Genomic DNA, 14,708 nt, shown 5'->3' with positions numbered 1-14,708 from the left:
TGTAGCTGCACATTTTCATGTTTTATGGATGATCTTTTCTACGAACAGCGTATGATGATGCTGTTTGCATTTGTATTTTTATTGTTGTGCTGTACCTGGGACCAGAACGTTCTCTCTCTCTCTCTCTCTCTCTGTCTTTCTCGTTTTGTGTTGCGTTTTGTCATTCCACCTACCGGTCTTTTGCATTGTTACATTGCTGCAAAGCTCTCGGCTACGCTGCGCTTTCTTTCGGACCATTTCCCCCAAACGGCACATAATTTAATATTATCTTCGTATCACGTGCATAATGTTGAAGCTGCAGGCTACCTCTCTGCCATGGTTCCAACCACGAAAAGGTACGCTTTTGCAACAGCGCATGTTGTAGCTTCTAGAAACATTCGGTTAGTTTCATACAGAGAACACCGTGCATGCATTTTGTAACAGGACCGTTGAACGTTTTGCATTTTAACGCGGCGTTCAGGATTAAATTCGATTAGCAAAGTGAACATTATTTGCGATTAAGTTTGCTTATGGTTTAAAAACAAATTAAATCGTTCAGCGCCCCGATTCGTGCCCACAATGCGCGGAAAGTTTTCCAATGTCATGAAACTCATTTCTAGGTCACAACGAGTGCTCCTTTTTTTTTGGTACATCCTGCCAACTAGCAGTACCGTGAAGATCGATAGTTCATTCATAGACCGTACGGTGGGGCTGGACAGCAAACAAAAAATCCATTTCACCCTTACAAGCGAACCGGGGTTTGCGGAGCAAAATAGAACAGTTTAAAATTGGACCCACGGTAACGTTTCTCATTAAAAATGAATTGAATCACATGTTCCGTACCGACCGGCCATCGTCATCTTCCGGCCCGTGTTTCATACGCCCGGAAGTTTCGCATCATCCCCTCGGCCAACACTCACGGTGCTATTCGTGGGGTTGCCGGCCCCATTTTCCACGTCCATAATTCAACAGGACGCAAATAGTGGATCCAACGGGTCCGGGTACTCCGGAAGCGTCCGTCATAACCAGAGTGGGCTCGGTTTTTGTTAAATAATGCAAACTAGCGAAAGTTCCCGCCAGCTGTCGCGCTAGTTCTAGCTGCGGGGTTGAATCACGGGTAATTCGATGGTCAATCTATATTAATGAAGCGTAGGGCAGCTGGGTGGTGCCCATGCGTGTATCGCTAGAATATATTCAATTACTGGCTGTTGGGTTAAGGGTAGCAGCTTTCGTGGTGTAATGCTACTCACTTTAAACCAAGAGTGGGGTTTTTTGGTTAATATCAATTATGTTTATTTTAATCTAGTTTTATTAATAGAACTCCTGCAAGCGATGAAAGCAATCAGAGACTAAATTTTTATTCCTGAACTCCGCAAACCTCCGACATTGCGCTTAAGATCACGCAGTAAGTGCCATCAATCAGTGGCTCAAAGTCGAGCGCCCAAGAAATGCCGTGTCAATAGCAAACATTTTTGGCGGAAGAATGAATATATTGAGTTTTAAAAGGAAAAAAGAACGGAAACTCCATTTCCAATAAAAGCGTGCCAGTAAGGACCATTAATTTTTCGCCAGAAATGCCTCGCATATAGAAAAACACGTAGTATTTGCGCAGTGCTCTGGGCGCGTTACTTTGTTAAGCTTTTGCAGCGGTGCGGGCGGAAAAGGCCATGTATTAAATTACAATAAATTCTCCATTTTTCTTCGCCACCTTGCGTCGCGTCAGCTGCCCATAATCCAACTGGAACAGTGTGCCGCTTCGCCAGCTCAACAGTTTGTCGGTTTCAATCGGAAATGGCCCAGTGATGACGGGCGAAATAGACAAAAGCACGTTGAAAAGTCCTCAACCGTCCATCGGGAGTCGCCCGATCCTAGGGGAGGCTGTGTTTTGTGAGTGAATCTCCCCAATGGCAGCTCCGCTTTGGGTCACACGGTAGAATGCGGGAGAAAGGCAGGGGCGTAAGGTTTTTATTATTATTTTCTCCGAAAATCCCGACATCAATTCGGACGAGTGCTCGTAGTAAAACAGCGCAAGAATCTAGCAACACAGGCACAAACGGGGCACACAAACACACACGAATGCTAAACAGGATTTCCCAACTCCATTTCATCCATTTAGATATTCTTAACAGCAGAGAGAGCTTTTCAACCTCAAACGGCGATTGCTTGCCCTCGGTTGCCGAACAAAGTGGGAAACGGGACGGAAGAACTCAAAAAAAGGCGATCACTTAAGAGCCTCTTTTTTTACGGGAGTCATCGTGAAGATGCGCGAAACGAAGAGCAAACAAAAAAAAGGAAAGAAACCACGCACAAACTGGCGACACAGCACGCGCCAAAAAACGGCACCGACGGTTCGCCGGGATCGTTTCCATTTCAATTCAAATTTATTACAAACGCCGCCGGTAGGCGAGAATTTTGGGTGGAAGCATGCCAACATAAACCGCGGCTTGATTGCATTTTACAACAATGAAATTTTATTTTCTATTCTTCCGCCGGGCTGATGTCCGCTTTTCGCAGGATCTTGCAGAGAGAGAGAAAAAAAACAGATTCTAATTCGATCAATTTTCCTCTCATTTCACCCACAGACGGTCCCACTGAACGCACGCAAAGCAAGGCAGGACATTCAACGTCACCACATGCCGAACGAATCCATCATACCGCGGACCGGGAGCGTCACTTCCGGTGCGTGAATGCAACGACGCCCCTCGAGAGGGAATGTGTGGCAGTAAAAAGAACAAAAGAAAACAACGCGGAAAAACGCAGGACCACCGGGCCAGTGAGGGGGTTTGTGATTGGGGACGAAAGTGATTTAGATAAATGTGATTTGCAGGCTCACGCTTCGGTCGCCCGGAAGTGACGCCAAAAACTTTCCACCCACGCCGCGTGGGCGCTCGCAAGGGAGGCTATTTATTTTTCCCGGTTTTTGCTTTTTTTCCCCCCTTCCCGACCTCAAAACAAAACCATCAGGATTCGCCCGGATCGGCAGAACCGATTGCTGGCGCGCGGAATAAATAAAGAAGCAAAATGTCACCCGTAAACGGGCGCTCGTCATGGCTTACTAGATGTAGTCGTTTAAAACCCGATTGCTGGCGATAAATAGAGACGTTCTGTTGGTGTGCTGTTCTCGTTTTTGCCCCCGCCCTGAGTAAGTGTTTTGCGAATATTTTTTTTTTCTCCGCTACACGACAGAAAAAACGAGTTGAATAAATAGCGAGAAGCAAATCTGCCAGCTGGCGATGAAAAGTGACGATAAAAGTAGTGCAGGAAGGTGGTAAAAAATAACATAAATTCACCCAAAAACCGAACATGCTCCGAGGTTTCTCTCTCTGAGCCCTCGGTCACCCGCTTGCCGGGCCACAAAGGGTTTCGGTTGTATTTTCGTGTGCCACCGGTCCCAAGGAAAGCTGTGTGAGCGAGGCATACGGGGAAACGAAAACACTGCCGAGCGGCTGCGTTTGAAAGGCGCCAGAAAAACGCCTTGGGAAAAATTGCAAAAATAGTGGTAACGAGAAAACACCGCGAGCCTGGCCGGGTTCGGTGGGTGAGATTGAATAATGTGAGAATTTTGCCCAGCTGCGCGGAAGACTTGGCAAGCGGTTTGGCAAGTGGCCCACGCGTGGGAATGTGATCGCTCTTCCGGTTGCCATCCGTCCCCTGGCGGCAGCTCAGTAGGGGGTCACGCTAAAGGGCATTCACCTTTGGCTTGGGAGGAAAATTCATTCCGATTTCCCGCTCTTCGCAACTGGCACGAAACAAGTGTGTGTGTGTGAGAGAGAGAGAGAGAGAGAGAGAGAGAGAGAGAGCGATAGAGAGAGTGCATTTTCCATTGTGGATGGGCTAGGCGGTGTAAATAACGCTTCGTATCCCGCCGAGAAAGAAAATTGTGAGTGTGTACAAAAAAAAAAGGAGAAGGTAGTTTTGGAGTCGTGAAAAGTGGAGGGAAAGCTCCCACGTGTGTGTGTGTGTTTCTTTATGTGCGTGTGTGTGTCGGAAGTGACGTGTGGGCCTGTTTGTGCGCTAGTCGGGTAGCAAAAGCGAAAGAGCGAAAATAGCGAAGAAAAAGCCAGTTCCGGTTCTCCTAAAAGCACCCTGCGGCGATTGTGAGTGAGTGTGGTGGGAGTGAGTGAGTGTTGCATCGAAAAATAAATTGCATCCCATCGCTCCGCCGGGTGCATTCGGGTGCGGTACGGGTGCCGACCGGAAACGGGCGAAAAATAGTCGCACCCTCGGACGCGCGAGAAGGTTGCGAGCGATTTCTTAGGCGACCCGAGGCGTAGGAAGAAGAGCGTAAAAAGTATATAAGTCGCTGTTTGCGGCCACCGAAGCATAACAACCCAATCACCATGAAGTGTCACAGGCGGCTTACGTTGGACATCTGGATCCTGCTGGCGTACGTGCTAGGTAAGTGGCGGCCATGATTTACGCGGCGGTTGTTTCGTTCGCTTTCCGTGCGGAAACGGCCGGCATTTTTGCCGCGCGGTGTCACAGGTCTCGGTGTATTTATTGCCTAGTATCAGCGTAAAGTAATAAACTAGTTTAATGGGAACACGTACCTAACTTCGGCGCGCTACCTGACAGTGCTATGGAGGTGCTAAGTTATGCTTTTTCTTTTGGGAACAATACCTAAGAAGCTCCACTGGGGCCAGGGATGACAGAAATAGCATGTTTTGTTATGTTTGCCATGGTTTGATTTATACTTATGAAAGCTTTAAAAATGACAAAAATGCAAAAATGACATAAAAGTGAATGTTGTTAGCACTCAGCATTGAAAACATAATAAAAACCGTATCGAGCGGGGAAGAACATCGAAACATTGCAGCGGAATTGTTAAAAAAAATTAACATGCATGTGCATCGCTCCATTAAACGGGTTTAAATATTTAATTTGATTTTTCTACCGCAGCCGGTTTCATCGCCACTAACGATAATTCCCAACCTTCGGTTTTGTCCAGTACCAAACCCGTTTCGGTTCCGGAAGCTCAAATTTGATTACCGGTTTAATAGGCCATTCTTTTTCGATCACGAATGAACGGTCCCGCTCTGGAAGACGAAAAACGAGAACCTCACGATTTTTTTCATTTATCTTTTCGACGTTCTAGCTGCAATTTAAATTGCAATCAAAAGTACACGAACAGGTTGCGTTTTCTTTCCATATTTGTGAGCATTCTTGTCAGGTAATGATTTAAATTCGAACGAAATCTATAACTAATCGCTAAAGTTGTGACTTATTGCCCTCACAGCTGGGTCATTCAGCGCAGCCTGAGAGCAATTCATTGTCACAGCTTTCCGATTTACGCTCTCCAAGGTCGCTCGTGGATATTGAAATCTTACCTACCTGCATTCGAATTAGCTTTTCCACTGAAGAAGGAGCAACAACAAAAAAACTAGCCAGGGGAAATAAAACACAAATGTCGCCTGTTAGATTGAACAGAAATTGGCATCGCTTTTTTTTTTTGCACCTCGCTAGGCAAACTTCCCATCCCCAGATGGTTCGGATTAGAAAGACTAAAAGCACTGCACCGCACGCCGTTCCATTATAGGGCAGCCATTTGTTTTCATCACCTGCACGCTGCAGATGCACCGGCTGCGTATCGATGCACCCGGAAAAGCTTTTTCCCGTTCTGGCTGGCATGTGTTGGGCTCGTCGTTGGGCACGTTGGTGCTTTGGCGATTGGCTTAAGCTCCTTGCAGCTCGAGGCACTTTTCAAGAACGATCCCGGACGGACGCAGAACAGCATCTTTCTTCTCTTCAGGGATGGCGAAAGGCATTCGAGCGATTAAAGTCGTTCTTTCGGTGCACTTTTTCAATCTGCTGCGGCACACATTTGGCACATACATCGTTCCGTTGACAGTGAAACAAGCAAAACGCCGCCGAAGTAAGAAGTCGCTCGGTTTCGCCATTTTTCTTCAGCTCTCTTTCCTCACCGCATGAGATGACCTCCGTTCCGATGGCTTCGTTTCGACGCAAATGGAAATAAATCTCCCAAGGGCGGGTGCACGCGAGAGTGGGCGACCGTTCGAGAAATGGCGGTCGAAATGGCGCTGGAAAGTGATTTTTCGTTGCACTTTTGCACTGCAAATGCATTCGGTGAAAAACTCAAACCACCCCCGGGGAGGTGGGGTGTAAGACAAGTCGCCCTCAGTCGCCCGTTTCGCTTCAAGGCTTCGTTGGGCGGAGAGTCCTTTTCTTTCACTTGAGCCTCTGCTTTTTTTTTCTCTTCTTCATACCCCACTATTTTGCAGACAAATCGGGAAACAAAAGAAAACTGCTCCACGGCGTGAACGGGGGGTGGGAGCGGAAGTACTTTTCCATTTGCCACCCCTGGGAGCCGGTCCCATTCCCGCCCGGTCCCAGAAGCAATCGACGAAAGGCTTACAAACGTGGCCCGGACACGGCTCAAGAACACGGCCCGAAGAAGAACCGGTTCACTTGAGGGGGAAAATAAAAAGCAGAACAAAAAACTGCTTACTACTGGAAAAACGCGAAATCAATACCGCCACAGGGCGGAAGTGAACGTCGAATGGCGCATTGGATGGACTCGTTGCGCTTCATACGCGGACGGCGTGTGCGATTAGGTGGCTGCCCAGTTCGCCACTCGCCGACATCGATGGCATTCCGAAGACAGGAAACTAGCGTATTTTTAAGTACTTTATCGGTGTTTCGTTACGCTCCGGCAGTCCAACCCCGTGTGGGGCTTGTATGGCTCAATTACGTCTTCATTCGTGCGCTGTCTCGCTCTCACGGGCAAGGATTTCCCGGGAAGCGGCCAGCTTTGGTGATTCCTTGCTGGTGCTGGTGATAAAATTGAAAAGTTGCTACAATTGTCCACATCCGCGACCGACGGTCGTCGGCTGGCCACGCATGCACGGCTTTTCGTGACTGCGACAATGCCGGGACGATCGTCCTTTTGTGTCCTGCCTGACGGCCAGGCAGGATACGTTCGATTGCACTCGCTAAACTAATCGGTTTCTTATTGGAAGTTTTTCAACTTACAGCCGGTACGGCGCTTGAATGCGGACCGTGCGATGCTCACGCTAGAGGACATGTCGTTTGCGAGGAATGGTGCCTTCTTTTTATCCGATATTTAATTTCGTTTTCGTATTCCACAGAGTGTTTGTTGAATCATACATTGCGAAGCAAAATTATATTTGTTCTTTTACGCATCATTACGTTTTACTATTTCCATTTTGTTCGTTCTGACTCTTAAGGAGCTTTTGTCGATTTCTAGCTACAGTTTCTTATCGTTATTTAGTTTATAAATTAATCATTCTTCTTAAAGCGTGTGGATTTGTCAACGAATGCTGCAAATTGTTAGCGATTCGTTCTTTTATCTTACTCCCGCCAATCGACCTCATTTTTACGAGCCTACATGAGCTGAAAATCAGTCTCCTAAACCATGCGCTGGAAAGTTTTGATCATAATGGCTTCTTGTGTAACCACACGAGCCCGGTAACCTTGGGAACTTTCGTAACCATGCGTTAGGACGCACTTGTCTGCCTCATTCCCTACACGAGATGGCTGTTTTATAGCTTGTTGTTATGTGGCCACGTGAGATAGATACCAAATCCGGCCTGACGGTGGCCAGGGGCCTAAGGGTTTGCTGGGTGCATCGATAGGAATTTTCAATTTTCGTCCAACCACGTGCTGCTTGACATGCTGAAATGCTGGAGCGATGAGAGGCTCACCGATCACCGACCCACAGTGCCGGAGGTCAAGTGAATTGGCCGTTACAAGAGTGTTATAAAACTGCCATCGCCATAAACACCGTATTGATGGCGCAAAAGTTATCGGCTCCGGCGGCTCGGTCGGTCTCGTGATCGCTGTGGTCCCGGAAATCACCCACTAGCCCCGAGGCTCGTAAATATATTGATTACGCTTGATGGGGAGCGATCTCGGTGGCTCGGTGTAATGAGACTTGGAACGGTTTTCCCAGCATAGGCTTATCGATCTCGGGTGCTGTGGAAAAACTGTGGGGTCTTTTTTTTTTGTTTGTTCCTGTCGGGGAAAAATGGAATAATAATTCTCTGCTTCCTCACCAGAGGCCGCTCGATCGAGATAGCGAATATGAGAAGCGAGTGCTTTCGAGGAGGTTTTTGGCTGTAGTGAATGCGGTTTCTAATATCGCTTATGAGGCAGTGCTATATCGGCACTAAGAGCACAACTGATTGCTCTTTAGGCCTTCATCGCGAGCTGGAAAGCTTCCAAATAAGCTCCAGGGAGATTGCAATACGAAAACAACCGTACCCCTTTTTTACCGTTCGTCGTGAAAGCGCTTCAGGAATGCAGTGGAATCCTTCCGCTAAAACAGCAGCGACGTGAAAGCATCGAGGATCCATTTCCAACCCGCTAAATGGTACATTTGATTTCCTTATTTGCTTCTCGTGCAACCTCCCCGATCGAAGATTAGCTCCATCAAAACGTACAATGAGCGGGAGGATTATCATTTTGTAACGCGACTCCGTAATGCGATTGGATTTTATTTCCCGCATTAAACGGATTTATACCTTTGTTTATCCGTTTGCACCCACCAAACAAATACGCACCGACGCCTCTAGCAGAGGCGCACAGGCGGCTCATCGATGGCGAGGCTGTCAACGGGATTTGATAGCTTGGGCAGTAAAAATTGGCCGGACATCAGTGAATAATCCTCGCATCAAGCTCAACACACTGCCAGATTGATTTTCGATAAGAGCGAAAACATGTGCGCGAGAAAGAGAGAGTATTTACTGGCGAGTCCTTTGGCTGTGGGTGAAGGACCTGTTCCTTTTTCTTCCACCCACGTGCACCAACTGCGAACGAAAAGACATTTGCAAATGCCCCGTCCGATATCGGGCACCATTTACGCCGCACTTAGCCGGGGGAAATGAAAACCGTCCGATATGATTGAGAGCTTTGTCCGTTTATGATGCAGTCGCACCATTCGATGCATCGATTAAAACCCAAGCACAGCACACCGCAACGGCCATTCGCCATCACCGAACCGGGGTTAATGTTCACTTTTGTGAGCAATCATAAACCACCCCGGCCCCCGACGGGATTGCAGTTTATTTTTCGATCTTCGCTCGCGACGATTTATGAGCATTTCAATGAGCGCGAATGAATGATTGCCGCTCGGAGGGAAATTAATTGACGCCATTTAGGGTTCGCGCCAGCCGCCCTGCCGGGCTCGTTAATGAGTCTCGGGGCGATATGGGCCTTTTTTTTTTTTGCTCGGTTGGTGCTCGATTTATTACGCTTCGCCCGACCGGGAACGTGGGCCATTTCCCTTGGCGGCGGTTTTTCAAGCTTCCGCTTTTCCGGCCCCGCGAAAAATGGATCGATTTGCGTGCGTGCGTGCGTGGGTTTGTTTGTTTGATTTGTAGCCTGTTTGAAGCTGCTTGAAATGAACCCACGCCCCGGTTTAGAGGTTCTCGGGAAAAGCTCTCCATACTCACCAACTAAGCCGACCGGAGTTTGATATGGAAATCTCACTAAACGGCACGTTTGCTATGCAAAACTCCGCACACCGGCTAGTGTGGGTGGCCCCATTTTTGGCCCCATTTTGGGATACCCTTTTGATCTCGCCACCGGTTTGGATTCTTTTCCGCACGGGACCCAACCGAACCAACCCCCAAAAAGGACCGGTGTCTTCCCAGAAACCATAAATTGAAACGAAAACCCACCGGCGACAAAGCCTGGCTCGGGGACATTGGGGTGAAATTTGTTCTACAAAATCGGCACTTTGGTCGCAGTGGGAGCGGCCGGACAGAGATCCATGTTGCCACCCGGTGAACGGACACGACCGGCTACAGGGCAATAAATTAACCGTCAGAAAAAGCCGAGCGCAAACCAGCACACCAAAGGCCTACCCAACGGTCGGGAGCGTCTTGAAGAAAACGCGTAGAATTTCCCTCCCGTTTGGTGCGGTCTGGTACTGCTCCTGGTCGTAGCTTCTGCCACCGATAGGATCAGTAGCTGCACACGGACATTAGCCGTGTGTAGGCACACCGTCCGACAACGGAACGTATAAATCTCGCACCACAGCTAAGACCCCCTCGCTTTTTATCTCTGCCAGAAGTGACAGGACGAATGCGAAATGGTACAGGGCACGCTACCAATCCCCAACAGATGGTCGCAGAGCTAGTGGTGTGATGCTTTGCTGCAGTTGCTGCATTGGGAGTGCGAGAATGCGGGCGTATGCTTCGTGTGGCCAAGCTCGGTATCATATTGCGTTCATGGGGCCATTCCGGAACGCCTCCCCGGAACGACCGGTGTCGGAGCATCGGGCTGTGCAAACAAATGTTCAATAATGACACCAAAATGGCGGCCATGGGAAACGTGTCCTGCGTAGCGCCCTCTGCCGGTAGGTGGGGCCTACACCAACCCGGTGACAGCACGCCGGCGATGACACCTAGTGCACCCACGGGAAAGGACCTCCAGCGTTCGGAGACATTTTAATGGATCATTGTGCCGTATTTTTGTTTGTCCAGTCCAGGGGAGTAGCGGCCCGCATACGGAATCGATGCTGTGGCTCAACCACTGCCGGCTTCCTTCTTTCCCACTTCAACAACCCGGCTGAGGACATCCGTATATTTATATATTGTCGCAAACCGTGCCGGACCTCGGGTAGGATATCACGCCGTGGCTGTGGTTTGCGTTTGGGGTTTTTGTGCGGGGTCGTAAATTTTGCAGATTATAAATTCCACACAAGCGCGGCTAATGACAGCCCGATGGCTGCCGTTGGCTCAATGTGTGCCACGTACGTCGAGTCGCTGCCGTCATCGTCGGCAAAGAGCGCCAGTGGTAACGTTTCGTGTTTGATGTCCATAAAAAAAAGTAATTAACTATAAACCAGCGGATGGTTCGGTGGCGTTGCAAAAGCCGCCATCCATGGCCGTGTTCCGAGCTGTAGAGTGTACGTTTGCGGACTATTCGTCGATGCATTTGGGTTTGAAAATGTGTCTGCGTTGGGGTTTTATTTTTATGAAAGCTTCAAGGATACGAGCGAGCTTTATGCCGGATGCTGAATAGCCAATGCAGCTGATCTATCGATCCTTGTGGATTCTGATGTCTGCTGGAATCGCGGTTTACGTCCTGAATGAGGTCGTAGTTGTTCAATAGGAGTTTTTTTTTGCTCTGATTCATCAACAGAGCTTCACTCATGGTTTAAGAGCTGGAGGGTATCTTTTTCAGCGAGCTTTTTTCGCCTTGCAACACTTTTAAGTCCCATGACTTCTGTACCCATGCGGATAATAGCGGTTGATGTACATTTCACACACTTGACGTCGCTTCAATTATGATTTGCACTTAATTAAATTAAATCAAATCAATTGCCGGTGAGCAAACTGTGCCACCGAAATTCACTATCATGCGCCCGGTGCCACGCAGGCCGCAGCAGCTCATGCTAATGAAGGCGTTATCGTGCATTATTCAATGAGCCAAGAGCCGGCACCGTTCGTTCGCCAGACCGTGAGAAGTGTTGCCAGAAGCTGTCGTACAGCCTTTCCGGCTTCGTGATATGTAGGCAGCGCCTGCAGTTTTTGATGTTCGCGCGAATAAACCCGAACCCGCGCGTGTGGAAAACCCTACGCCATACGTTAAACCCGCCACGGGCAACAGCGGTGGCACATTATGGTGGGCTTATTAAAATCATTAGAGCGCAAAACGGTGGGGCTAAAATATTTAACCCACCCGCCTCTCTACTCCACAGTCTGAAGCACAACCCGTTTCTGGCATTTGGGTTTTCCCCCAAAACCCGTCGGCGAACCGGTACGGGATTTCGTTTCCTTCGCCGGTAAATGTCGAGGTTTCCGTCCTGGATATACCGGCCGGGCACAATTGTACGTTCGGGATTCTGGAACCGGTGATGGGAAAGCCACCAGGCCAAATCAACGGGTATGACGGGTGGGAAAATAAAACCCACCGAGACCAGCCGGCGTGCCAACTTGAGCGAGAATTGATGCGGCCCGGAGAGTGAGCGCCCGTCGGCTGAAGTTGGCCGCAACTTTCAGCGCCGTTCTTCCGGTTCACTGCTCAGCCGGTACGCAAGCTTCCCCGGATTCAGGAAAGGAAAGCTTCTTAAGCTTGCGTACATTTTCCACGCCGACTGTGCGATGCTTAGGCGCGCGTGCAAATGAACGAATTAAAAGATTAGAATACATCGGCGCGCGCGTATTTGACGGGCGAAGGTAAGGAAGCTTTCCTTTTCGGCGCGAAAGAGCGAGCTACAAGCGGAGGTTTTTAAAACTCCCCCAAAACGCTTGAGGCGGTGAATGTTGTGGAAAGCGCAGATATGTTGGCTTCGTGGCCACCACCGTAAGCCTCCGGTGGGAAGTTAAGAACTTTACCCACGAGATCCTGTGGCCGTCACCGCCATCACCACCTGGCACGTGATCGTGGAACTTACTCCTAAGCACACGCAATAATGCCGTCTCAAGGGGAAAAGGAATGCCTAATCCACAATGAATTTTCCACCGCCTGGTCCCGAAAGGGCACGCCCACGAATATGCCCCGGGGGGATGTCTTTTCGTGGGCTGTTATCTTGTTGCGTGCGATAAAATTTCGGACGTTTCTGTTTCTTTTATTTTGAAACGTAACCCCTTTTGCAGGTGGAAAAAGGAAGAGAACAAAGAAGATAAATAAAACGTTATCTATCCTTCGGGGCTTCTCTTGTGAGGAAATGCTTATCTTTCGTGTGGATTTACGGGAACGATTATGCAGTTTTTTTTACCAAGAGAATTCGTATAGACGAAACTGCCACCAGTTTAACAATGCTCTTTTGCTGTATCGAATAGAAGAATCATGCGTCAAACATGTTTGTTCGATCGTATTGGGTGATTTTTAACTCTAAATGTTTGAAAAATAGCTTTATCTTTTTTTTGTATTATATGGCGTATGGAACTGATCAAAATTGTCATAATTGAATTATATTTAAAGCATATCTAGAAACTTATCGTTTTGATGCAACTGAGCCATTTTAATCCTGCTGCGCTGCTTTGAAATGGCCAGGTTGACTGTAAACTGACAGCTACGTGTTGACAGTTTCAAACTTTGACAGCTGACGGTGGAGAGCGTCATTTTTCATTGCCGTTGAATTTAAAGATATTGTTTTGCTGGGAATTTGCTTAACAAATAGCAGTGATTTCTGAACATACGCTAACATGGCTCGTAAACCGGAACTGCAGATTCTTAATCCACCGAGTGACGTAATTTCGGCGGTGAAATTTGCTCCCAAAACGAACCAATTCCTGCTCGTTTCGTCGTGGGACACCAGCGTCCGGTTGTACGATGTTGTCAACAATACGCTGCGGCACAAATTTTTCCACTCGTCGCCAGTGCTGGACTGCACATTCATGGTATGTTTTACCTCTCTCATCTTCCCCTGTTCCACTCTGCTGGATCTGCAAATCTGATAATCGGTTTGCTTCAGGATTCCGTGAAAACGGTCAGCGGTGGGTTGGACAACTCGGTGATGCTGTACGATTTGAACACGCACAACGAGAGCATCCTTGGCACGCATGATGCCGCCGTGAAGTGCGTCGAGTATGCGGGTATGGTGAATGGCATCCTCACCGGTAGCTGGGACCGCACGGTGAAGATGTGGGACGCACGTGGTAAGGAATGCGTCGGCACGTACGACCAAAGCGCGGGCAAGGTGTACGCAATGAGCTGCATCGAAGAGCGGCTCGTTGTGGCCACCTCCGACCGTAAGGTGCTGATCTGGGACCTGCGACACATGGGCAACTACATCGCGCGGCGCGAATCCTCACTCAAGTACCAGACACGCACCGTCCGATGCTTCCCGAACAAGGAAGGCTTCGTGATGAGCTCGATTGAGGGCCGTGTGGCGTTGGAGTACTTCGACCCGAGCCCGGAAAGTCAGAAGAAGAAATTCGCCTTCAAGTGCCACCGGGTGAAGGAAAACGACATCGAGCGCATCTACCCGGTTAATGCAATTAGCTTCCACAACGTGTACCACACCTTCGCCACCGGTGGTTCCGATGGCTTCGTGAACATATGGGACGGATTTAACAAAAAGCGCTTGTGCCAGTTCCACATGTACGACAGCTCGATATCCAGCTTGTGCTTCAGCGACGACGGTAGCGCCTTGGCGATCGCTTGCTCGTACATGGACGAGGCGGAAAACCCACCCGAGCCCTACCCGGAACCGACCGTCTACGTGCGGTACGTGAGCGAGCAAGAAACGCGACCGAAGTAAGCCACACTAGCTGGTTGCACTGTAATTGTGTTTCGGATTTTGGATTAAGCTTAGTTTAGTAGATTTTTATCAATGGGTTGAACGCGGGCTACAGATTCTTGTTCATCTACCAGACCAATGAAAAGGGGAATAAAACGCAACATAAACGAGGAAAATTGCTTGTAATCATTTGCTTGACTACTTTCATCTTTCCTGTTCATCGGATGCATGTGAGGAGAGCAGGAACGAGGGAAGCAAACTAGTACGATAACCGCAAAAAGACATGTGTGCTTTGCACTTATTTTGTTTGATGTTCGATGAGGCGTATTTCGTGCCGAGAAGATGAACTAGTTTCCATGCCACCCGTATGGAACGGGCATCATTCGCTCGGTATGACACGCTGTGTCCGGATGTTCGGAAAGTGCGGAAATTTTGCTCCATCTTCAATCATGGTCAGTGGTGTCTCGCAAAGAAAATGGCCAAAAAGAACATTGCCGTCCCACCAATCTGGTCCATTTTGTTCCCAAAAGCGATGCACAAGCGGAGAAAACTTCGT

General features: G+C 48.7%; 2 protein-coding genes across 2 annotated transcripts in view; both read left to right on the top strand.

The window, feature by feature from the left end:
• Nucleotides 1-4,319: 4,319 nt before the first annotated feature.
• The window catches only part of LOC128728569 (kin of IRRE-like protein 1), a 95,399-nt gene continuing 85,010 nt past the window's right edge, over nt 4,320-14,708 (top strand). Inside the window, exon 1 of the mRNA XM_053822201.1 lies at nt 4,320-4,377. Within this exon, the coding sequence (XP_053678176.1) occupies nt 4,320-4,377 (58 nt within the window). The remainder of the gene's footprint in view (nt 4,378-14,708) is intronic.
• Nucleotides 13,116-14,270, top strand: LOC128720545 (mitotic checkpoint protein BUB3-like). Its single transcript, XM_053814220.1, has 2 exons — nt 13,116-13,310; nt 13,385-14,270. The coding sequence occupies exons 1-2, from the start codon at nt 13,116-13,118 to the stop codon at nt 14,171-14,173; spliced, it is 984 nt and encodes a 327-aa protein (XP_053670195.1). The 3' UTR covers nt 14,174-14,270.

The sequence above is a fragment of the Anopheles nili genome, chromosome 2 (genome assembly GCF_943737925.1).
Source record: "Anopheles nili chromosome 2, idAnoNiliSN_F5_01, whole genome shotgun sequence".
Classification (NCBI taxonomy): domain Eukaryota; kingdom Metazoa; phylum Arthropoda; class Insecta; order Diptera; family Culicidae; genus Anopheles; species Anopheles nili.
Note: the sequence above shows the minus strand (reverse complement) of the source record. Positions and strands in the feature narration are given on the sequence as shown.